General features: G+C 39.5%; 1 protein-coding gene across 2 annotated transcripts in view; it reads left to right on the top strand.

Annotated features, from left to right (window-relative positions):
• The window catches only part of CDH8 (cadherin 8), a gene marked incomplete at both ends in the record, with an annotated part of 356,696 nt that overhangs the window by 185,275 nt on the left and 144,442 nt on the right, over positions 1-26,979 (top strand). For both annotated transcript variants that reach the window (XM_082677661.1, XM_082677660.1), the window contains 3 exons: positions 8,913-9,080; positions 18,296-18,483; positions 23,701-23,954. In XM_082677661.1, the coding sequence (XP_082533787.1) occupies positions 8,913-9,080; positions 18,296-18,483; positions 23,701-23,954 (610 nt within the window). The remainder of the gene's footprint in view (positions 1-8,912; positions 9,081-18,295; positions 18,484-23,700; positions 23,955-26,979) is intronic.

Here is a 26,979-nt window from a genome sequence, read left to right as displayed (position 1 = left end):
TAACAATGGAACTTCAAAAATAGAAAAACCAAAGCATTGCTGATAAAGCATATAGATCAAAAGAAATTGTTCATGAATTCATCCTTAACTAATTCAATTTTTGAAGTGTTACTAGTATACATAGCTCATCAGCATCACTGTTTTGAGTGATCCTGAGAATATCTGAAATATTAGAACAGTGCACCACAAATTTATACTGAGACATTCAATAAATAACTCAAATGTCAATTATGAAATGGGTACAATATCTAACGAAACCATGAGAACCCCTGGCTTCTTTAATCTGCAACACACACACACATCACTGGCATTCAGGAAGTGCTGTGCCCTTCCTCTGGCAAACCAGCATGGTCTTAAGAAGTGACTCTTGCAATGGTACAGAATAGCTCTTGAGTCTCCCTTGAGTCTTGAAGGCAGCAAGACTTGGTTTGAATCTTGACACCCTCCTTCCCGACTTAACGGCTCTGTTACCTTATAACTGTATCTAAATGTCTCTGGTCCCCAGATACATGACAATTATTAATATTTATCAAGTGCTTACATACTCCAGGGCTGAGTCCCCAAAGCAGCTAGAGAAATTATCTACAATTATCATTTTTTTCTGTCTCTCTTCTTCCTTTTTCACTCCCTCGTACCTTCTCTCTTGACCTTTGTGTTATTTTCTTCCCTCCTACATTTGATGATACCTATTATGGACGAGAGATTGTGTTCAGTTCTGGGTATTCAAAGATGAATGAGACATGGTTCCTGTCCTCAGTAATTTACTGCCAGGATAGGTTGACATAATAGGGCAAGTGGTGAAATGGAGAAGAAACAGAAAAGTAAGTGACATGAGGAAGTTCCTAGCAAAGATGGGTAAGATCCAAAAGAAGAAAAGTCATTAGTTCTACCTGGGAAGGCTCCTTGGCTTCTGAAACATCAGAGCTGAAAGGATGGATGGAGTTTTAAGAGGTCCATAAAGGGCAAGTGTGGACGAGGCTGCATTATCTACACAGAGTTGTGGAGGCACAGAAGCATGTGGACAGTCTGAAGAAAGCTAAGTATCTGGGGAATCAAAGGCATATGCTGTGTAGAATGTTGTAGTCAAGATGAATCTGGGTACAAATCATGTAGAGATGTGGATGCAAAAAATATTAATTTTTGTTACATGAATACCACCGTGGAGGCATTACCATTTTGAAGTTGGTAAGAGATGTTCTTGCAGCATCACTGACTATAATCTTTGTTTCTAATATTTAAAATAACATGTTTACTTTATTGTTAGCACTGAATTAATATCTAAATTTTATTTACATATATATGTCTATATATTTATAAAATATAAATACAAAAGCATATATATATATATATGGGTGAATGTATATATGCCCACATATATATATATGTATATGTTTATAAAAATAAATACCAAAATATGTATTATATTTCATATATCTCTATATGTGTCTGTATCTATATCTGATGTATAAAGTAAAACATTTGGCTTTTACCTCTCGTGTAATAATACCAACCTAAACTCTTATTTGGCAATTAATAAGATTTTAAACATGATTGGTGAGCTTCAGGAAATTTCAGTGACTTGCCCAAAATCACATGGTTAGTAATACTCCTGAAATAAATTTTCATCTATTTAATCCCAGACCATTTTCTAACAGATGCAGTCCTATACTTTCTATTGCAGAGTGCTAGGAAATGTGGCAGTGAACCTCCAATTCCTTCACAAAACACATCAAGTTATCTTCATTTATATTCTTTGCCAAATTGTTATAAGCACTTATATAAGATTAATCATGGGATACATTATTTTTATTTTTTTTATTTTGTTTTTGTTTTTTTTTGCGGTACGCAGGCCTCTCACTGTTGTGGCCTCTCCTGTTGCAGAGCACAGGCTCCGGATGCGCAGGCTCAGCGGCCATGGCTCACGGGCCTAGCCGCTCCGCGGCATGTGGGATATTCCCGGACCGGGGCACAAAACCGTGTCCCCTGCATCGGCAGGCGGACTCTCAATCACTGCGCCACCAGGGAAGCCTGGCATACATTATTTTTAAAATAAAATTTTTAAAATGTTATAAGCATTTTAAGTTGCTACATAATATTTTTTTAACATCTTCATTGGAGTATAATTGCTTTACAATGGTGTGTTAGTTTCTACTGTATAACAAAGTGAATCAGCTATACGTGTACATATATCCCCATATCTCCTCCCTCTTGCGTCTCCCTCCCACCCTCCCTATCCCAACCGTCTAAGTGGTCACAAAGCACTGAGCTGATCTCCCTGTGCTATGCAGCTGCTTCCCACTAGCTATCTGTTTTACATTTGGTTGTGTATATATGTCCATGCCACTCTCTCACTTCGTCCCAACTTACCCTTCCCCCTCCCCGTGTCCTCAAGTCCATTCTCTACATCTGCGTCTTTATTCCTGTCCTGCCCTTAAGTTCTTCAGAACCTTTTTTAAATATATGTTCCATATATATATGCGTTAGCATACAGTATTTGTTTTTCTCTTTCTTTCTGAATTTTATTTTATTTTTTTATACAGCAGGTTCTTATTAGTCATCAGTTATATACACATCAGTGTATACATGTCAATCCCAATCGCCCAATTTATCACACCACCACCACCATCACCACCCCTGCTTTCCCCCTTGGTGTCCATATGTTTTTTCTCTACTTCTGTGTCTCAACTTCTGCTCTGCAAACCGGTTCATCTGTACCATTTTTCTAGGTTCCACTTATATGCGTTAATATACGATATTTGCTTTTCTCTTTTTGACTGACTTCACTCTGTAAGACAGTCTCTAGATCCATCCACGTCTCGACAAATGACCCAATTTCGTTCCTTTTTATGGCTGAGTAATATTCCATTGTATATATGTACATCTTCTTTATCTGTTCATCTGTCGATGGGCGTTTAGGTTGCTTCCATGACCTACCTGGCTATTGTAAATAGTGCTGCAGTGAACACTGGGGTGCATGTGTCTTTTTGAATTATGGTTTTCTCTGGGTGTGTGCCCAGTAGTGGGATTGTTGGATCATATGGTAATTCTGTTTTTAGTTTTTTAAGGAACCTCCATACTGTTCTCCACAGTGGCTGTATCAATTTACATTCCCACCAACAGTGCAAATACCCCCTATTTTCCCTGATGAATTTGTACCACTTAACCTCATAATTGAAAGACTCTTTTTCAGAGATCGTAAGGTGATAATTGCACGTTATATTGGCAAGAGTTTGGGGGAATAACAGAGCTAGTTTTTTCATAACTAGGATAATGTGTTCAACAAGTCTTATTCAAATAGGAGTTTAGCACAGCATTTTATATCAACTGCAATCTTTGAACAGCACAATCTGGGAGACCCACAAAGAGTGAATTACAGTAATCAGCCTTCAAAATGACAAAGGAGTTAATCAGCATCTCCTTGCCTTTCTCATGAAGCCTCTCAATCTGGTGATATCACAGAAATTATAAAAGGAAGTCTTCGTGACGGATACAAAATGCTTCTCAAATGATAATACCAAAGACAATGGGAAGAAAAAAATAAAGACTCAACTTTTAAATTTCTGAGATGACTGAATTCTAATAAGAAGTACTCCCTGAATGATGAGACATAAGGAATAGCTGTTTAGTACTTGGGAGGAACTTAGGCCAGGCTAGGATTTAAATTCTTAAACTTCTGCCCAAGGGAAATCTCCATGTGATTGAATACAGTTAAGATGAAACCATGTCTTTTAAATACAGGAGAATCAAGCACATTGGTCTATTCACAGTAGGGTGGTGAATGCCAGCTTCAGAGCAAGATGATTCCCTCTTTCCCCTGTTAATCCTCCTGCCAGGGTTCACCTCCAATCTCATACCTTCCCAACCCTACTCCCAGTGCCGGGTTCAAAATCTCCATTGAATTCAATTCACAGAGAATGGACTAGTCTCATTAATTGAATTTTCTGATTAGATTAGATTTTCAAAATGGAGTTCCAGGGAAACACTTCTAGAATTTAATAGTTTACATTTCCCATTTCTGAGTCTACTTTGCAGTTAATGTGATCAAGGATTCAGCAGGAGAGGCTCATCCTTTTGAACATCAATTGTGGATTTTTCTTCTACTGGAAATGTTAGAGCCTCCTATTTTCAAGAAAAAAAAAATGTGTCCCAGGGAAGTTCTGTGATTTTTCCAAAGGCAACTATTTAAGGTGTCTAACTAAGTCAGCCCTAGACCCCTTCCTGAGTTGAAAATTTGCAAAAGCCAAAGACAAAATCTCTAACAGTTTTCATTGTATCAACTCCAAGTCATATGCTGTTTTCTTTTTTGTGAGGTTATTTACCATACTAACTGCCCCTGAAGAAAGCATGTTGTATACTACTCTCCAAAAAACTGATAACTCTGATTTGTTGCCAATTTGGTGTAATGGAAGTTTAAACATAATATTTAAGCTTGCGAACACATTGCTGGGCATTGAGGATGTGTGACTATAAGCACATGGGGAGACGTGGACACTACTTTTGCTTGACCACTACTTTGAAAAAGAGGAACACAGTCTATTTCTCGGGAGATGGGAAGCTATTTAAAATAAGCACCATCAAAAGTTGTTTTAAATTAGTTTACTTTGGCAAAAAAGGGTATAAGGATCTTTTCTCTGTCTTCTTAAAATCACAGGTGAAAATGCATAAAAGTGCCATTTAATTGAGGATTATAGTCACATTTTAGTCTTCATGGTTCAAAAGCTGTGACTTCTCAAATCAGAGAGGGAAAATCACTTATTACTATATTTTCTGTATTTGGTGATATTTAATACCAAACAATTATTAAAACATAGAAGTCCTTCTCTTGTCCACAAAAGAAATAGCTTAAAGCTACTAATACTTGGGAGAATATGTGGGCCAAAGCAAATAATTCAGGGTAGAAGAAGTAGAAAGAACGTTTAAGGCAGTTTTTAAGCTTCTGTTTTAGGAGTTTATTAACATCTTGCCGTATCTATGCACGTGAAATGATCTGCCTTTTGTAGAGGAATTTAAAAAGTTAAGTAACATGTATAGATATGACCCAACACAAGCAGAAAAATAGAAGGACCAAAGGCACTTGTGGTTTTTCTTATCCTGCTTTTATGGGCACAAGGTAGCAGGAAAAATGTTCCAGAAACTATGTCTTTTTAAAACTATGGATTTTTTAATGAGTTGCTGCTAGTTGTAAGGAAATGGGCTCAGGCAAAGCAAAAGCTGTTCATTACAGTTTGTACTGAAGCCAGTTTCGTGTGTGACACACCCTAAGGACATGGGAGACACTCCCCACTTAACCTTAAAATATCAGGAAACCTACTCTCAATGTTGTACAATAAAAGAAGAAGGTGTGAAACCTCCCAGGTGTGTAGCTTCCCAGATGGGTCATCGTGAGCAACTCACTTCACTGTATACGTATTATTCTCATGTTACAGATAAGGAACCAAATACCTGTCTGGCCGTCTCAAGGAGCAGTCCTTTAGACAGCTATACGCGATGACATTGATGAACTTTTGACCTGTAGATGTAAGAATGACATGGTGGAAACATGTTTGACACGTGGCTAAAGAACCAGTATCCGAACCATATCTTTTAGGGTCCTGGCAGGAGTGGGGTGATTCAGGAGAGTTTAATGAGGGAAGTACTGACAAAAGTATGGCCAGGTTAAGAGCGCCCATTAAGGAATAGGGAAGCCCCACAAGGCCAGCAGCAGAAGTGCTAATATCATTCCTAGACCTGAAGGAGCCAGGGAAGGAGGCGCTAACAGACACTAGAGTTTTGCTCTAGTGTTATCCCAAGATAGAAACCGTAGATGGCCAAACATGTGATTGCGGTATTGGGTGGTCTGGAACCTCACCCTGCTCCAGCCTCCCTGTCTCCTGGGGTAGTGTGCATTGGTGGAGTCTAACACAAAGCCAGCAAGTAAGTCCATCCATAGAGGCCACTCTCCCACACCAAAAGTAGGTGCAGAATGCTGGAGAGTGGATGTGGAAGAGCAGCTGGCAAGTGTTCAGCGCTCGAACCAGTATCCAGATAAGCATTAAATTCTGTTTGGGAAGCCAGAAGGGGAGGGGAGACAGTACGGTTGGGTAACTACTGTGTGACAAGAACTTTGCATGATTTATCTCACATAGTCTTAGAATCCCCTTGATGATGTTAAATCTCCATTTAACAGGGGAGGTGAGCCCTGGTGGGTTTAATAATGTGTTCATGATCACAAAGCTTGTAAGTGTGAGGATAATATGAGAAACCAAACTTGCTTGACTTCAATAGGTAGGAGCATTTATAAGGGGACTCTAACTTGTCAACAGATGGGCATCGTAGGTAGTAGGAAGCTGTATACCTTGATGGTGGAGGACATCAACATTTCTGTAATAGGTGGAAACCCAGGGAGCTCTTCTTGTCCCATTAAAGCAAGGCCTGCTGTCATGATCCTTCACTCATATTCTGATACAACTCACAGACACTGACCCAAGTATGCTATTTTCAAACGAGCTTCAAAACTATTTTAATTCCATGTGTCCGAGAGACATCACAGTTTTTTTTTTAATTTACTCTCTCATGATATATTAAAAAAAATGATGAGAATAATACATACCAGTCTTCTCTGACTCTGAGGAAGCTGTAAAAATTCTTCCACTGAAGTAACCTAAGAGGATTAATGTGTAGACCTTAATCCATCAACTTCTTTGAAAACAGTTGCTGCCTCCCTTGAGGAATTATATTGCTTTTCTCTGATTATTAGAAGCTCTACATCAAATTCCAAAGTCCAGTGGATGGCTTTAATTCATGATGACCTTAAATTGTGGTGGTACCTAAACTTTACAAACTACAAGTTACTCATGTTACTAGCATGGGGGTAAAACTGTTTTCTAATCCTTCTTACTGGAATTGGGCCCATACTGAAGATTCTGAGTCATGAAAATATACATCCATAGCGGAGTAACCGTGTTGGCATCTTGTCATGCTGATAATGAGGTTTTCTTATTGTTGTTTTTACTGTCTTTTGCCTAGATGTTTATTTTCCTCTCAGCAATGCCTCACAGTGATCCAAATCAGAATGATTGCTATATTTCTGTTTTTCTCTTCTTTCAGTTTTTTGTTTATAACCATATACGTATGACCTATTGACTTATATTACAATATGGTCAAATCCTGAAAGAAATCACTGTATTGAAAGATATCAGTATGTTACTATCCATACTTCCAAATAGGCAGGGTTATCCAGTTGAGTGCTGCCTGAATGGGAAGCTCTGATATAAAGGTGGCTTCAAGGTTGAAGAAAGTGCATAAGAACTCACAGCTTTTCCCAGAGCCTGCTCACTGACTGGGTGGATTAGATTTCCCTGGGCACTCTTGTGCCTCTGCTGATACTTGAATGATTCAGGGACTTGAAATCCTTGCAAACCTTTTACAGACAGATGATATAATTAGAGCGTACGAGTCCAAAAACACAGGATTACAACTTCAGACATGACCAAGTGATTCACTCATCTTCAATTTGAATTGAACAGTTATGATGTCCCTGAGGTTAGAAGTGAGGGGCAAATTGTCTTTAATGCAGAGACTTTTCCTTCACTTGGTCCAGAGAGGTAACACATTCATTCAATAGGGATATTCTGGACTAGTGACAAACACTTCTATTATGGGCTTTTAGTAATATGGGGTGGGCATCTTATGGCATAGAGTTAAGTAAAACTGCAGGGCACAGAAAAATATAGTATCATCATAATAAGATATCTGGATGGTTATTTGAAATGGGAAGAATAGCAATATCGGTTAATATGGGAATGCCCAAGTTACTCATAGTACATTCATTCAATGAAAAATTATACAGCTATAAGAAGTAATGAGTTGGGCCTCTAACCATTGACAAGATCTCAAAGATATCCACTGTGTGAAAAAAAGTCTCAGAACAATGACTATACTGTGATCACATTTGTGGTTAAATGTTCATGTGCACATTTGCACATTTGTATGCATATACATGTGAAAATATACACATCAAAATATTAGCAGTATCTAGGAAAAGAGGTATGAAGGTAGGGAGAGGGCTAAATAAAGATTTTTCAAAATATCATCAGGAATATCTAAGAAGATTTTGAATCTTTAATAAGAATATTAAATTACTAGTGACACACAGAGAAGCAGAAGATGAAACCCTGAAAATGTCAGAAAAAATACTAACATTTTAGCACTGATATTGTTATTTTATATGATTTTATGTTTACTCCCTTTTCTCTTTTCTATATCTTCCCATTTCTCTAAAATATTTATTACTTTTACTATAGTCATGATGTAACTAAACAATTAAAATATAAATGTAGTTGAACAGTGCCTTAAGATTTAGACACTTGCCTATATTAACTCTGATTGGCATTTTATTTGTCTGAGTTGATTCTAATGATGCATTTATTTCTTTCATCTCTCTGATGTATTTGTGAGCCTCAGAATGATTTATCTTTGACCTCAGAGCCTTCTAGCTATTTGTGTATTTACTTCTCTTGTAGGGGAATTGGAGTCTGTGATAAATTGTAGGATTCTTTCACTTCCAGGATTTTCCAGAGTAGATGAAGCTACGTTATGATTTATACTTTAATTTGGTAGGCAGGAGTATGCCATTCAGCTTACTTTCTAATGTATATATTCGCAAGTTCTTTTTTTTATACATTATAAAATGTATTTTTGCAAGTTATCCACTACTGTCTATGACTACAGTCTTTCTCAGTGTTGGCATCAGAGATGCACACCAGCTAAATGTCAAGAGAAAAGAGAAAATTATCTGAGTGGGGTCCTGATGTATGCTCGTGTGTGTGTGTGTGTGTGTGTGTGTGTGTGTGTGTATGTGTGTGATTCACACATTGATTTTTGAATGAGCTGTCTGGCTAAAAGTCATTCTCCCATTTTTTTTTTTCCCTCAGCAATTATAAAAACTGCCCTTCCCAATATGGACAGAGAAGCCAAGGAGGAGTACCTGGTTGTTATCCAAGCCAAAGATATGGGTGGACACTCGGGTGGCCTATCTGGAACCACAACACTTACAGTGACCCTCACTGACGTGAATGACAATCCTCCAAAATTTGCCCAGAGTAAGTGAATTCCCCATGCTGGTGAGCATCTAAGTATGATGTTTCCCTTTGAATCTACATTCTAATTTTCAGTGATTTGAAAAATTGATAGCAATCACTGACTGCTTATTATGTGCAAGGTATGGTAATTCATATATATGAAAAACTCTCCTATCACTTTGGTACGAAATGTATCCTCACTTTACAGATTTCAAAGAATTTAAGAACATTTCTGAATATTAAGCATAAAGTAAACAATGGAGCTGAGAATTAGAACCAGCAAGTCTGGCTGCAAGATTTGTGCCTATTTCTCTATTGCATGGTACCTCCCATTAAGAAAACTCAAGAAATGATTGAAATGCACCTCAGATATTGTTCTATCGATAGTCCCACTTGTATAAAAGAAACTAAATCTCTAGAGCCTGAGGTGGGGAAGGCAGATGTACAGTACACTTGCTGCAAAATGTGCACTCCTCCTTCCTGTGGCTGGTGGGACATCAGTGATCACTGACTCTACCCGTTCCTACTGAAGCTGTGCTTGGCCCCAGAAACCTCTCAGCAGCATTGCAGGCAGCCACCATCAATGAATCCAGGAGACGATCATTATTTGCCAACTTTCTTGTACTCTCATAGAACCCTTTCCTTCTGTGCATTTATCCAAGTAATGTGACATTAGAGAGATGATTTGGGAAGGACTTTCTGACATGGAGAGTCTTGAAATGAGAGAAATAAATGACGAATAGGAATTAACTGGAACAAGGTGAAACTGGGGAAGGGAGGATGGACATTGCAACTAGAAGAAAAGGATGTCCAAAAGCCCCAAGGAAGAAGGGTGTACGGCCCTGGATGAGAACTGAAGAAATTTCACTACAGCTGGAGCACGAGGCTGGAGAGTTAGGCAGGAATTAGCCATCCTTGGATTTGCGGGTCATTTTAAGTACCAAGACTTTTATTCTAAGATCACTAGGAAGTCATTAAAATATTTTAACTTGTAGGTTAAGTAATAAGATTTGATTCTAGGGAAATCAGAGAAAATGGAATCTGGCCTTCTTCCAGTGTCTTTCCACACTGCAGCCAGGTAAGGGGTGCTTGTAATCATTCATGTAAAAGGTGATGGAAGCCCTGGCAAGCAAGGTTGGTCGCAGTGGGAGTGGAGAAAGTGTATAAGGGTGTTAGATATTTAAGAGCTAATGGTAACAAAAATCTAAGGATAGATTGCATTTTCAGTTGAGGAGGTGAGTTATCCTATTCCTGACATGAGAGATTACATGCATGCTAGTGCTCTTCGCTGGGATAGGAAATACCTTAGGAAAACCAGTTTTTGCAGAGAGAGAGAAGAGAGGGGAGGGAGAAGGAGAGTGAGAGAGGAAGGGAAAGACAGAGGTGCGGTTTGAAAGTGACACATTTGAGGTACCTTGGAGAATTTCTCTGCAAAAATGCCAAGGTAGAAAGAACAGAAAAGATGCATTTCATTAAGAATTTTAGGAAAAGTGGGAGTGAGAGCAGTGCCTCTTGACCAGTTTTGCTTCACCGACTCAGCTGTGGGAAAAGCACCACAACCGGCTCCAGCTGGAAGTGGGGGCTCAGACTTTAATCCACTGGAACATTTTCCGTGTGGATAGCATGAGGTAGAGCTTCAAAATGGCGGAGGAGTGAGCCGTGGAGATACCATATACATCAGAAATACATCTACATGTGGAACAACTCCTACGGAACACCAAATGAACACTAGCATAAGACCTCAGACCACCCAAAAGGCAAGAAACTCTCCACGTACCTGGGTAGGGCAAAAAAAAAAAAAAAAAAAAGGGACAAAAGAATAGGGAAGGGACCTGCACTTCTGGGAGGGAGCTGTGAAGGAGGAAAGGTTTCCACACACTACAAGCCCCTTCACTGGCAGAGGTGGGGGGTGTCAGGGGGGAAGCTTCAGAGCCACGGAGGAGAGTGCAGCAACAGGGGTGCGGAGGGCAAAGTGGAGAGATTCCTGCACAAAGGATCGGTGCCGGCCAGCACTAACCAGCCCGAGAGGCTTGTCTTCTCACCCGCCGGGATGGGCGGGGGGCTGGGAGCTGAGGCTGGGGCTTCGGTCGGATCCCAGGGAGAGGACTGGGGTTGGCTGCGTGAACACAGCCTGAAGGGGCTAGTGCGCCACAGCTAGCCGGAAGGGAGTCCAGGAGAAAGTCTGGAGCTGCCTAAGAGGCAAGAGACCATTGTTTCGGGGTTCGCGAGGAGAGGGGATTCAGAGCACCGCCTAAACGAGCTCCAGAGATGGGCGCGAGCCATGGCTATCAGCGCGGACCCCAGAGCCGGGCATGAAACGCTAAGGCTGCATCTGCAGCCAACAAGAAGGCTGTGTGCAAGCACAGGGCACTATCCACACCTCCCCTCCTGGGAGCCTGTGCTGCCCGCCACTGCCAGGGTTCCATGACTGAGGGACAACGTCCCTGGGAGAACACATGGCGCCTCAGGCTGTTACAACATCATGCTGGGCTCTGCCGCCACAGGCTTGCCCCGCATTCCGTACCCCTTCCTCCACCCGGCCGGAGTGAGCCAGAGGCCCCTAATCAGCTGCTCCTTTAACCTCATCCTGTCTGAGTGAAGAACAGATGCCCTCAGGGTACCTACACACAGAGGCGGGGCCAAATACAAAGCTGAACCCCAGGAGCTGTGCGAACAAAGAAGAGAAAGGGAAATCTCTCCCAGCAGCCCCAGGAGCAGCGGATTGAATCTCCACAATCAATTTCATGTACCTTGCATGAGTGTAATAGCTGAATGGACAACGAATCATCCCAAATGGAGGCAGTGGACTTTGGGAGCAACGATATATATTTTTTTTTTTCCTTTTCCCCTTTTTGTGAGTCTGTATGTGGATGCTTCTGTGTGTGATTTTGTCTGTGTAGCTTTGTTTTTACCATTTGTCTTAGGGTTCTGTTTTTTTTTTTTTTTATTTTTAGTATAGTTTTTAGCACTTGTTATCATTGGTGGATTTGTTTTTTGGTTTGGTTGCTCTCTTCTTTCTTTTTTTTGTTAATTTTTAAATAATTTTTATTTTTAATAATCATTTTTTATTTTTCAGTTTAACGACTTTATTTTTTTTTGTCTTTCTTTCTTTCTTTTTTCTCCATTTTATTCTGAGCCGTGTGGATGACAGGGTCTTGGTGCTCTGGCCGGGCATCAGGCCTGTGCCTCTGGGGTGGGAGAGCCGAGTTCAGGACATTGGTCCTCCAGAGACCTCCCAGCTCCACGTAATATCAGACGGCAAAAATCTCCCAGAGATCTCCATCTCAACGCCAAGACCCAGCTCTACTCAACGACCAGCAAGCTACAGTGCTGGACACCCTATGCCAAACAACTAGCAAGACAGGAACACAACCCCAACCATTAGCAGAGAGGCTGCCTAAAATCATAATAAGGTCACAGACACCCAAAAACACACCACTGGACACGGGCCTGCCCACCAGAAAGACAAGATCCAGCCTCATCCACCAGAACACAGGCACTAGTCTCCTACACCAGGAAGCCTACACAACCCACTGAACCTACCTTAGCTACTGCTGGCAGACACCAAAAACAACAGGAACTATGAATCTGCAGCCTGCAAAAAGGAGACCCCCAAACACAGTAAGTTAAGCAAAATGAGAAGAAAGAGAAACACACATCGCATGAATGAGCAAGGTAAAAACCCAACAGACCAAACAAATGAAGAGGAAATAGGCTTTCTACCTGAAAAAGAATTCAGAATAATGATAGTAAAGATGATCCAAACTCTTGGAATTACAATGGAGAAAATACAAGAAACGTTTAACAAGGACATAGAAGAACTAAGGAGCAAACAAACAATGATGAACAACACCATAAATGAAATGAAAAATTCTCTAGAAGGAATCAGTAGCCGAATAACTGAGGCAGAAGAATGGGTAAGTGACCTGGAAGATTAAATAGTGGAAATAACTACTGCAGAGCAGAATAATGAAAAAAGAATGAAAAGAATTGAGGACAGTCTCAGAGACCTCTGGGACAACATTAAATGCACCATCATTTGAATTATAGGGGTCCCAGAAGAAGAAGAGAAAAAGAAAGGGACTGAGAAAATATTTGAAGAGATTATAGTTGAATACTTCCCTAATATGGAAATGGAAATAATCAAGTCCAGGAAGCACAGAGAGCCCCATACAGTATATATCCAAGGAGAAACACACCAAGACACATATTAATCAAGCTATCAAAAATTAAATACAAAGAAAACATATTAAAAGCAGCAAGGGAAAAACAACAAATAACATACAAGAGAATCCCCATAAGGTTAACAGCTGATCGTTCAGCAGAATCTCTGCAAGCCAGAAGGGAGTGACAGGACATATTTAAAGTGATTAAAGGGAAAAACCTACAACCAAGATTACTGTACCCAGCAAGGATCTCATTCAGATTTGATGGAGAAGTTAAAACCTTTGCAGACAAGCAAAAGCTAAGAGAATTCAGCACCACTAAACCAGCTTTACAACAAATGCTAAAGGAACTTCTCTAGGCAGGAAACACAAGAGAAGGGAAAGACCTACAAAAACAAACCCAAAACAAATAAGAAAATGGTAATACGAACATACATATCGAAAATTACCTTAAATGTAAATGGATTAAATGCTCCAACCAAAAGACATAGACTGGCTGAATGGATACAAAAACAAGACCCGTATATATGCTGTCTACAAGAGACCCACTTCAGACTTAGGGACACATACAGACTGAAAGTGAGGGGATGGAAAAAGATATTCCATGCAAATAGAAACCAAAAGAAAGCTGGAGTAGCAATTCTCATATCAGACAAAATAGACTTTAAAACAAAGACTGTTACAAGAGACAAAGAAGGACACTACACAATGATCAAGGGATCAATCCAAGAAGAAGATATAGCAATTGTAAATATTTATGCACCCAACATAGGATCACCTCAATACATAAGGCAAATGCTGACAGCCGTAAAAGGGGAAATCAACAGTAACACATTCATAGTAGGAGACTTTAACACCCCACTTTCACCAACGGACAGATTATCCAAAATGAAAATAAATAAGGAAACACAAGCGTTAAATGATACATTAAACAAGATGGACTTAATTGGTATTTATAGGACATTCCATCCAAAAATAACAGAATACACTTTCTTCTCTAGTGCTCATGGAACATTCTCCAGGATAGATCATATCTTGGGTCACAAATCAAGCCTTGGTAAATTTAAGAAAATTGAAATCATATCAAGTATCTTTTCCGACCATAATGCTATGAGACTAGATATCAATTACAGAAAGAAAAAACTGTAAAAATACCAACACATGGAGGCTAAACAATACACTACTAAATAACCAGGAGATCACTGATGAAATCAAAGAGGAAATCAAAAAATACCTAGAAACAAATGACAATGAAAACACGATGACCCAAAACCTATGGGATGCAGCAATAGCAGTTCTAAGAGGGACGTTTATAGCAACACAACCCTACCTTAAGAAACAAGAAACATCTCAAATAAACAACCTAATCTTACACCTAAGCAATTAGAGAAAGAAGAACAAAAAAAAACCCCCACAAAGTTAGCAGAAGGAAAGAAATCATAAAGATCAGATCAGAAATAAATGAAAAATAAATGAAGGAAACCATAGCAAAGATCACTAAAACTAAAAGCTGGTTCTTTGAGAAGATGAACAAAATTGGTAAACCATTAGCCAGACTCATCAAGAAAAAAAGGGAGAAGACTCAAATCAGTAGAAGTAGAAATGAAAAAGGAGAAGTAACAACTTACACTGCAGAAATACAAAATATCATGAGAGATTAATACAAGCAACTATATGCCAATAAATTAGACAACCTGGAAGAAATGGACAAATTCTTAGAAAAGTGCAGCCTTCCGAGACTGAACCAGAAAGAAATAGAAAATATAAACAGACCAATCACAAGCACTGAAATTGAAACTGTGATTAAAAACTTCCAACAAACAAAAGCCCAGGACCAGATGGCTTCACAGGCGAATTCTATCAAACATTTAGAGAAGAGCTAATACCTATCCTTCTCAAACTCTTCCAAAATGTAGGAGAGGGAGGAGCACTCCCAAACTCATTGTACGAGACCACCATCACCCTGATACCAAAACCAGTCAAAGATGTCACAAGGAAAGAAAACTACAGGCCAATATCACTGACAAACATAGTTGCAAAAATCAACTATCCAGAAATGGGCAGAAGACCTAAATAGACATTTCTCCAAGAAGATATACAGACTGCCAAAAAACACATGAAAGAATGCTCAACATCACTAATCATTAGAGAAATGCAAGTCAAAACTACAATGAGATATCATCTCACACCAGTCAGAAAGGCCATCATCAAAAAATCTAGAAATAATAAATGCTGGAGAGGGTGTGGATAAAAGGGAACCCTCTTGCACTGTTGGTGGGAATGTAAATTGATACAGCCACTGTGTAGAACAGTATGGAGGTTCCTGAAAAAACTACAAATAGAACTACCATATGACCCAGCAATCCCACTACTGTACATATACCCTGAGAAAACCATAATTCAAAAAGAGTCATGTACCACAATGTTCATTGCAGCTCTATTTACAAAAGCCCAGAGATGGAAACAACCTAAGTGTCCATCATCGAATGAATGGATAAAGAAGATGTGGCACATATATACAATGGAATATTACTCAACCATAAAAAGAAACGAAATTGAGCTATTTGTAATGAGGTGGATAGATCTAGAGTCTGTCATACAGAGTGAATAAGTCAGAAAGAGAGAGACAAATACCGTATGCTAACACATATATATGGAATTTAAGAAGAGAAAAATGTCATGAAGAACCTAGGGGTAAGACAGGAATAAAGACACAGACATACTAGAGAATGGACTTGAGGATGTGGGGGGGGGAAGGGTAAACTGTGACAAAGCGAGAGAGAGGCATGGACATATATACGCTACCAAACGTAAGGTAGATAGCTAGTGGGAAGCAGCCGCATAGCACAGGGAGATCAGCTCGGTGCTTTGTGACCACCTTGAGGGGATGGAGGGAGGGAGACGCAAGAGGGAAGAGATATGGGGATATATGTATAGCTGATTCACTTTATTATAAAGCAGAAACTAACACCCCATTGTAAAGCAATTATACTCCAATAATGATGTTAAAAAAATTTCTTTTTTTAAAGAATTTTAGAATTTTCACATCTGGCCATTCATAAATCAGACAGCAATGCCAACCTTTGAAACCAAATGACTGAAATAAAAAACGTCATCTCTTGCATCCTTCCCCCGACTCTTGTTTTCTTTTCAGTTGCCATTATAGTTAATGCGCTAAGATGCAACTCCTCTTTCTCACAAAATGATTGTTTCAATTGAGTGGTGGCAGATAAGTTTCAAGTGTTCCCTTTCTTAGAGGTAATATCGATTAACTACGATCCCACTGAAAGGGATGATGAGAGTAGGAAGAGTAAAAGTGGATAAAGAAACGTTTCATTGGCTTGGTTTCCCAAGGCTTCCTGATGCAGGGTTAGTAGCAAGGTGAGCCCCTTGCTGTCTTATTATTTAATAAGCGCACCTCAAGGAGTCATCTGAAAACTTTATCTGAAATATAAAGTTGAAAGGAAATGGAATCATTACACCAATTATGAGGGTACTGGGAGACTTGTGCTAGACCGATGATTTTTGGTGCCTTTCTTACGGCAAAACTGTGTGGAAAACATTTTTGTTCCCGGGTCACATATTATGATTTCAAGAGACACTTTAACTTCATCATTAAATAAAAGTGTGTTAGTTCTAGAAGAAAACCTCACCCATCATCTAAAGTAATCTTGTTATACTGGGAAAAATGAGCCTTAGTTTATCCAAGGGACTCAGTGATTGAGTTCAAACTAGAATTAGGTAATGTTCTCCAGATATAATTTTTCCTTTTGGGTTTATGGTTCATCGAATGTTTATTTTCCCTTGTTCTTGTTGCAATGGGACTACAACTTCCTGGTTGTCTGGGTTTGGGTTCCCCGCAAACAGGCACTGAGACAAGGATTTGATTATAAGTAGTTTATACTGGAGATGATCCCAAGAAACGCCAGCAGGAGAGTGAGAATTGTGAGCGAGAGGAGGTAGAAAGCTGACAGTGTGCGTTATCAAGCCAGCGATGACTGGGGTGACTGCAGCTTCATTCCACTGGGGAAACTCTGGAGCAGTGTAAATAAACAAAAGAAAAGGACCAGCTTAAAATTATCCTGCCAGAGAGGGCAAGGAGCCTGGAATTTTATATACTAAGTTGCGTGAGCCTTTGAGGGCTGCTTCTCTGGGGGTGTTAATTTTCTGATAGCTCTGGACTGACAGGCAATGGACAAAACGGGTTCTGAAGTCCAGAGGAAACCCTCAGCAAAGAAATGCAAGAGTTGGCAGTTGGCTGTAAGGCAGGTGTGACTGAAGTGGTAATGGCCAGGGGTTACGGGGTTGGGGTACCGGCAACTTCCCCTACACCAGTGAAAGTGAGTGACACCAATACAACAGCCAAAGTGATCTGAATAAAAATGGGACTAATATCACTAAGTAGACACGTTTTCCTGCCCCCATAGGGGAAGCCACATACACTGTAACTGTATTTTGCCTAGAGAGTTTTGAGGGTAGGATTTTTGGTCTTCAGAGCAAGGAGAATTTTAGTAACAAGAGGAGTGTTTCATGTGTCTGAACAGCTTGCTGCAGGGCACAGCAGAAGCTTGGTAATTGGATTTTATCAAAAATGGTCTATAAGTCTGTAAATATAAAGGTAACTTCAAAAGTGACTTTCAGTGTGTTACACATTGCATCTATCTGTGCTGAAATTAGCTTAATATTTTATGTTGGGCAACAATGAATATCCCCAAGGGCAGCCAATGTGATTATACAGCAAATTGGAAAGAACGTTCACATAGACTCACTAATATCCTGATATAACTCTACTCCAAGTATGTACTTGGTAAACATATGGTTGAATAAGTCCCATAACTCAGAAGAGTTTCAAAGAGAGATCACTGCTTCTTCTGGGAACATTTGTCTCTGGCTCATTTAAAAGACTGTACATTCCACAGTGGAAAGGATGTTTTTGTCTTTCCCATCACTGTATTGGTAGTATCTATACAGAAGTAGCCAGAGCAAAAGAGGTGCCCAACACATATTTGTTAGATGAATGAATGAAGAATGGAATATGTGCAGTGCTCAGTGTCTCTCCTCTTTCCTAAGGTCTGTATCACTTCTCAGTACCAGAAGATGTGGTTCTTGGCACTGCCATAGGGAGGGTGAAGGCCAATGATCAGGATATTGGTGAAAACGCGCAGTCGTCATATGACATCATTGATGGAGACGGAACAGCACTGTTTGAAATCACTTCTGATGCCCAGGCCCAGGATGGCATTATAAGACTGAGAAAGGTAAGCTCAGGAAGGTTTTGTTCGTCTTCAGAATACCTCTTTGAAACTTGAATGTTGAGGGTGGTAGGGGTTGGGTGGAGTTCCTGACGTAATCTTACAACTGGAGGAGGCTTGCCTTCTTAAGCTGTGCAAAAGTGAGTGCTTTTTGCACATCCTATCTTCTAGTCCTACTTTATATTTCAGCTAAACCTCGGTGAACAGTGACCATGGTGGTGCTAGCCTCCCATCTCACCCATCATTTCTTTCCTCTCTGTGTTTCAGTGTTTTTCCATGAGCTGCAGGAACTTGCTCAGTTCTTGTCCAGAGCATCCACCTATGTAGGAAAGCCAACACTCTGAAAGCAACCTTTAAGCAATGAGGGACAAAGATGGGTGGACAGTTCCTATTCACTGAAGAAATTATTGTGAGGCATATTTTTTATGATTCCTTAGAGGATTTTCAGTGGGAATAATCCTCATAAGCCCATAGAGGTGGCAAGTTCAATGGCTTTTCATCCTTTTCTATAGAACTCTCCCCATTTCTAATCTCCTGCTTCCTAGAATATCTCTGCAAAATTCATTCAAGTTTCCTGTGTCTTCACTGCAGGCTCTGCTTTTAGGGAAACTCAAAGACAGACAAAGTAGTCAGCTTCAGTTATTCTGGCTAGTTCTGGCACCAGAAGGACAGGGCCCACCCTGCTATTATTAGATGCTCCTAACTGTGATCAAATGACCAAGCATTGTGGTCAATGAAGCTCATCTTTGCTTTTTTCCCGGGTGTGGGGCTACCATTGGAGAAAGAAACATCTCCATAAATAATACAAAGAATATATGGCTTTTTAAAAATTGGAGTATAATTGCTTTACAATGTTGTGTTAGTTTCTGCCACAAAGTGAAGTGAATCAGCCATATGCATACACATATCCCCTCCCTCTTGGACCACCCTCCCCGCCTCCATCCCACCCAACTAGGCCGTCACATAGCACCAAGCTCAGCTCCCTGTGCTATACAGCAGGTTCCCACTAGCTATCTGTTTTACACATGGTAGTGTATTTATGTCAAACCTAATCTCCCAATTCATCCTCCCCTTCCCTTCCCCTCCATGTCCACACATCTGTTCTCTACGTCTGCCTTTCTATTCCTGCCCTGCAAATAGGTTCATCCATACCATTTTTCTAGATTTCACATATATGAGTTAATATACGGTATTTGTTTTTCTCTTTCTGACTTACTTCACTCTGTATGACAAACTCAAGGTCCATCCACATCTCTCCGAATGATCCAATTTCATTTCTTTTTGTGGCTGAATAATATTCCATTACATATATGTACCACATCTTCTTTATCCATTCAGATGTTGATGGACATTTAGGTTGTTTCCATAACCTGGCTATTGTAAATAGTGCTGCAATGAACATTGGGGTACATGTGTCTTTTGGACACATGTCCAAAATATGGTATATGCCCAGTAGTGGGATTCCTGGGTCATACAGTAGTTCTATTTTCAGTTTTTTTTTTTTTTTTTTTTTTTTTTTTGCGGTACACGGGCCTTTCACTGCTGTGGCCTCTCCCGTTGCAGAGCACAGGCTCCGGACGTGCAGGCTCAGCAGCCATGGCTCACGGGCCCAGCTGCTCCGTGGCATGTGGGATCCTCCCAGACCGGGGCACAAACCCGTGTCCCCTGCATCGGCAGGCGGACTCTCAACCACTGCGCCACCAGGGAGCCCCTATTTTTACTTTTTTAAGGAACGTCCATACTGTTCTCCACAGTGGCTGAATCAATTTACATTCCCACCAATAGTGCAAGAGGCTTCCCTTTTCTCTGCACCCTCTCCATTATTTGTTGTTTGTAGATTTTCTGATGATGGCCATTCTGACTCATGTGAGATGATACCTCATTGTAGTTTTGATCTGCATTTCTCTGATAATTAGTGATGTTGAGCATCTGTTCATGTGCCTCTTGGCCATCTGTATGTCTTCTTTGGAGAAATGTCTGTTTAGGGCTTCTGCCCATTTTTGGATTGGGTTGTTTTTTTTTTTAATATTGAGCTGCATGAGCTGTTTATATATCTGGGAGATTAATCCTTTGTCCGTTGATTCGTTTACAAATGTTTTCTCCCATTCTGAGGGTTGTCTTTTCATCTTTTTTATGGTTTCCTTTGCTGTGCAAAAGCTTTGAAGTTTCATTAGGTTCCATTTGTTTATTTTTTTTTAAATTTCCATTACTCTAGGAGGTGGGTCAAAAAGGATCTTGCTGTGATTTATGTCAAAGAGTGTTCTTCCAATGTTTTCTCTAAAAGTTTTATAGTGTCTGGCCTTACATTTAGGTCTTTAATCCATTTTGAGTTTATTTTTGTGTATGGTGTTAGGGAGTGTTCTAATTTCGTTCTTTTTCAAGTAGCTGTCCAGTTTTCCCAGCACCACTTATTGAAGAGGCTGTCTTTTCTCCATTGTATATTCTTGCCTCCTTTATCAAAGATAAGGTAACCATATGTACATGGGTTTACTTCTGGTCTTTCTATCCTGTTCCATTGATCTGTATTTCTGTTTTTGTGCCAATACCATACTGTCTTGATTACTGTAGCTTTGTAGTGTACCCTGAAGTTGGGAGTCTGATTCCTCCAGCTCCTTTTTCTTACCTCAAGATTGCTTTGGCTATTCAGGGTCTTTTGTGTTTCCCTACAAATTGTATAATTTTTTGCTCTAATTCTGTGAAAAGTGTCTAGTAATTTGTTAGGGATTGCATTGAACCTGTAGATTGCTTTGGGTAGTATAGTCATTTTCACAATACTGATTCTTCCAATCCAGGAGCATGGTATGTCTCTCCATATTGCAATCTGTGACTGCTTTTGCTCATGATCATTTGTGTGCGTGTGGTAAATGTGAAAAATTCTGTACATTTTCCATATTTATTTCTCATTGTGACAACTACATTCATTAAAAAACGGGTAGAACACAGTTCAGTATTTTACAGACATGGGCATTTGCAAAGAGAAATACCCTTTTATCTTCATCATGAGTATTTTGTTCAACATTGTTCTTTATATGCTTGCCATGAAGTAGTACAAATTAATTTTAGAACGGATTTGCTGATTCATGAATTAGAAGATAGATAATAGGTCACACTGTCAGAAGCCAATAATTTTGCCCTCTGTCTTGATCAGCATTACAATGACATGACTCCAAGCTTACTATCTGACTCTCTCTGTCATGTTACCCAGGGATGTGCTTCCAATGGTCATGCTCTTAAAATCCCCTTTTGGGGAGGTATTGAAAGTGAGAACCTGGAATTTTCTGGATATAGTTTTATATACAAAATCAATTTTGAAAAGAAAATGGCTGCATCTGTTTTAACTCTGCTGAGTAACACTCACTTTAAACCTGGATGGAGCTCAGTATTAAGAGTTGCAAAGTATTTAAAAACTCGTGTGTTAAATACAGTACAGTATAATTATACTTGAGTCAATTATTGACTAACCCAGAGACACATTTTCCTTGGCTAATGATTCCTAATGTCATTTTTGTTGTTATTATTAACTTCTATTCTTTGTTACCATAAGGTGCTTTTATAAACTGAAGCAATTAGCTGTTTGCTGTATTTTTATTCACCATTATTCATAAACTTGGAAGCATATACTACACATCTTGACACCAAAAAACCCATGTATTTTACTCTAGAGAACAATCTGTAGGGAGTCATTTTCCTGCAATTCATGGGTCCTCTTTTTTGTGTGACAAAATCCCAAGGACACCAGGATGTGTTCTGGTAGATTGTCATTAAGTTGGGCAAAGAATTAAGCAGAATATAATCTCTTATGCTTAACAGCGTTTGTAAAGAATTTGAAATTACAAAATTGTTACAGTAGGGGTGATTAGCAAATTGTGAAAATGTTGATGTTGAATTGCCTATTCATGTACATACGGGTACATGTGTTTAGTAATTTCAGAATAGACAGGGGATTGAGTATCTGCCTTGTTTATTAGAAAATATATCAAAAAAATCTAAGTCCAAGTAGAATGAAATTCAAATATAAGAATCAACATAAAACTTTGAAATAAGAATATATATTTAAGCTTGTATAGGAGTTCTGAAAGAGTTCACTAATGCTAGCTTGTGTTCCAGCTTATTTTTCTAAAATTTGCACTGCAGATGTAGAGTTCAGTTTCTTATAAGAATTGCCATGGAAATCTAAATTGTCTCTTTGAACCTTGACAGAAATACATCCTTGACATCTGAAGTATTATGTTTGCTGAGAGAATTGGACTGTGAGGGTTCTGATGCAGATGGCCTTCTGGTTGTTTAAGGGGACTGTGTTCTTTTACCTGCCTCTATTTACATAGGTCATTAAGTTAAGTCTCTGGGGCTTTTAAGGAGAGAGGTATTAATAGGTCAGAAATATTTTCAGTAATGGTGCAATGAGGTAATTTCAAATTGCTTTTAACTGGTTGGTGGAAGTCACCACCAGACCTAGTTACCTACCTGTCTGTCAGTCTGTCTCTCTATCTATCTATCTATCTGTCTATCTATCATCTATCCTAAATATAAACACAGGTAGATATGCGTCTGTATACATATTTCTTTATATGCCCACCTGCTTCACAGCACAGAACTCATATAATAGAGACCTTCTAAGAATGCCCTAAAAAATAATAAGCCTCATTTTAGCCACATGATCAGTAAAGCAGTGATGCTCTGGAAGTGAAATAAGAAAACACTCTTTGTTGGGATTAGTGCTAAATTGTGCTTTATAATGTCTCCATGGACTAAACAATGATTATTTCTAGTTCTTTACGTTTCACACACTGTTGCAGAAATGATAAAATATCCTTCCCAGATAGAGATTATGTTCGATGCTGCCTTATCTCTGACGAGCAGAGGCCCGATTAACTGGCTGATTGGTATGCAGATCATGCCTTCACTAGTACAATTTTATTATGAGTCTGAAGTGAAATTTCGATGGCACAATTCATGACTGTGAATATTTTGTGAATTCCAAGTGAAATGAGCAAAACAAAACAAAACAGTAGGAGATTAGATTCACTGAGCTTGTATAATAAACAGCTATCAATAAATGCCTGTAAAATTTACAGGTTGAATCTGGGGGAATGGAGAGTGATCCCATTAAGGCTCACAAATGGGCTTAAATGCACATAACGATCATCCATCAGCATTACACTCATTTGTTCTCGCTGCTGTGGTCATTATTGAGAAACATTCATCTTTGTCATTTCTTAACAGCCTCTGGATTTTGAGACCAAAAGATCCTATACGCTGAAGGTAGAGGCAGCCAATGTCCACACTGACCCGCGTTTCAGCAGCAGGGGGCCCTTTAAAGACACGGCGACCGTCAAAATTGTTGTCGAAGATGCAGATGAGCCTCCAGTCTTCTCTTCACCGACTTACCTCCTCGAAGTTCATGAAAATGCTGCTCTCAACTCCGTGATTGGGCAAGTGACCGCTCGTGACCCCGACATCACCTCCAGTCCTATAAGGTATTTCTCTTTTGAAAGGAAAACTGGCTATAGTGCATGACAAGCAGATCAGTACAAAATGTAATTACGTATGCAGTCTGTGTGGCTGCCTTTGAGACTATGTTCACATGACCAAGGAATTTTGGTCAACATGTACTGCGCTTGTGTGTGTGTGTTGCACACACCTGCGAAGAGCTGCATACAATGCCCAGAGCCAGGAATATCAAGATGAAGAAAGATGCTAAGCTTTCAGAGGGCTCAATGAAAAAGCCAAATCGAATATATTTTGCAGTGCATTTGGGTGGATCTTTTATATGGTATTGTTTTTGCTTGTTTGTGGGGGTTTTTTTCTAGCATTAGAAAAATACTGCTGTTTTTTTTTCTTTCTTTCTTTCTCCTTTGACAGTTACAGTGAATTATGTATAAGAATTTAGAGGCATGAGATCACTGTCTCAACACATTAAGAGGCCCCCTGTCTTATTTCTGTGTTCGCTGTTTGGCTTTGAAATGATCTTTTTACCACTTTATGGGCATTTCTGATAGGTCAGCCTGTTTGGATCGGTGCCTTTTAGACAAAACCTTTCTCTGCCATTTCAAAGATATCTTTTGTTTATACTTTCCCTGCTCAAAATTTTTTCCAGGATGAGAAATATAATCCCTTGTTAAAGTTTTTCTTCCTTGTTTTAGAAATAAGGCTCAGTTCTGGGTTTTTCTTGCTGTTGAACTGTGTACATCTTTTCTCTTTGCCAGTCACCCAAATGACAGTAGATGCTCAGGCTAAAGAGCTTTCTTCTGAAAGAACACTGAAAATCTGTAACTTGTCCACTGGTCTCCAAGGGTGAAGTGTTAGTTAATGATGTGTTTGAGTGTGGATTTCAAATATGGCTTTAGAAATGTTTGTTGAAAAAGAGAGAGAAAACTAGACAGAAGAGTACAGTTTTAAAGAATTGTCCAGTTAATTTATGAGTTAGATGTCAGCTTATATCCAAGTCATTCAATTTCTAAGTTACAGGGACCTACGGCAGATACCTTTCTAATTACTTTATTCAGGGAAACTCTAGACAAGTGAGCTTTATGAAAACTTTACTTATTCACTTCTTTTTTGTGTATTAAACTCCCAATACTCCCAAGGGTGCTGAAACCATGAGGCTGGAGGTGAAACCCAGCAGAATAATCAGTGCCCCAAATAATTTGAGTTTGGGCAAAAAAAGAATTATTTTCAGGTCCGGAAAAGTTGTTTTTAACACAAGTCATTTCTAAATTCAGGATAGTAGAGTGTATCTCATAAGGATATAAAAAAAAAAATCCTTTCTTCAAAAGAGCTCAACCTCTAAGAAGGGGATTTGAGGAATGGTCAGTGGCCCATTCTCTGTTGTAAAGGAACTCAACAAGTTGTGGACACACAGAATGGCCTCTATTTGGCTAAGAAAATCGTATCTATCAAAGGGACAAGTATTGAATCCAAGGGCAGGAAGTATCCAGAAAAATAAATTTACATGGGCATCCATTTTTTGACTAAATAGTGAAGTTGTGAAATGGCTTTATACTGAAATTCTAATATAAATAGAGACAGTGGTACTTGTTGAATGAATGAATCTGCCCCGTTTTCCATTGTTACTCCATTTCTTCTGAAAGAACACAGAACAGAGCAATTGCCACTTTCTTCACATCTTCAAGCATAAGAGAGAATATGAAGAAAGTAAACAAGATTGGCCTGAGAGACCAGCCATGGGGTCAGTTTAGCATTTGACTTGTCAAGATTTCTACTCTTGTCAGCAAAGAACCCATAGGGGGCCAGGAGCATGCCAAGCTGAGGACCCTCAGGGCAAATGGGGATTCAGATATCAGGGCAATCCCATGTACACCCAAAACATGGAATCTATAGTACCAGCGGGAACAGACTTCCTGTGCAGAAGCATGTTCTTCATCAGCTGGAGATGAAGTTTGAGTAACTTTTGATGCCAATACTAAGCTCAGATTGGTTAGAAGTGGGTAAACATCCAGGTTCATAGCTCCCCACTTGTTTTTGCCCATTTTATAATCTATCCATTGACTGATGTAAAAATGGAGATATACTGATAATCATTCCAGCTCACAGGGAATCAGTGATGATTATCACTGTAGTTGATCGTTGTTGTTATTGCTATTGTTATTTTTTATAATTGTCGGTGGCATAAAAGGCAGGTGAAGAAGAAGCTTGAGGCTGCTTAGCAACAACTGCCCAACTTGGAAGCATTTTGTTTCCAGGCAAGCTAAAGGGGGTCTGGGGCTGTGTTGCCAGGAAGGGATGGACAGATAAAGTACCACTTGATGACACAGGCATACTCTAGCTCTGATAGATGTCAGGCAAGTGCTAGTTCCTTGGCATATGTGGTTTCACCCAAAGAAGGGGCAATTACTGTTTCAAATCATTTACAACAGGGTTTTGATGCATTATTCAGAAAGTGAGCCCCACACCGTTCTGACTGGAGGTGGACTGGCTCCATAGGAATGAATCTAGAATGTAAGAACCACCAACTGCATTTTTCAGTATGAGTTCTGCATTTTTGCAGTTGTCCCTCCCCCAACCCCTGTCCCCCAACTGGGTTATGGAGAGCAGCTTTCCTCTATCGATGCACAATTGGTTAATTTGTTTAGAAAATTAAATTTCCTGACTAGCCAGAGCAGTGCATAGTTCCTTATAAGTCTAGCAGACAGACTTAGAGCCATTTAACCTTTTTAAACAGAACTAGAGGACACAGATATTCAGGGAACTATCAAGTAACAAATAACAAAGCATGATTTTCTCTCTAGGGCTGTTGTATTTTATATGCTAACAAGAATGTACGCATCTTTTAGGGGAATGTTTACCTTGCCATCCAGCAAGAAATAGGCATTTATTGTGGCATCTGCCACGTTAAAACATGCAGTCATTAATTGGTTGGTCAACTTCCTCTAAGACTTAGCTTCTTTTGAGAGCACATTGTCAAGCTGAAAATATCATGTATATTAAAATTCTTAAAACTAAACCTATTTCTACGTGTATAAACGTATCTATGTCTGTATA

The sequence above is a fragment of the Grampus griseus genome (genome assembly GCF_964374135.1).
Source record: "Grampus griseus genome assembly, chromosome: 19".
Classification (NCBI taxonomy): Eukaryota; Metazoa; Chordata; class Mammalia; order Artiodactyla; family Delphinidae; genus Grampus; species Grampus griseus.
The sequence above is the reverse complement of the archived record's forward strand: the minus strand, read 5'-3'. Positions and strand labels throughout refer to the sequence as shown.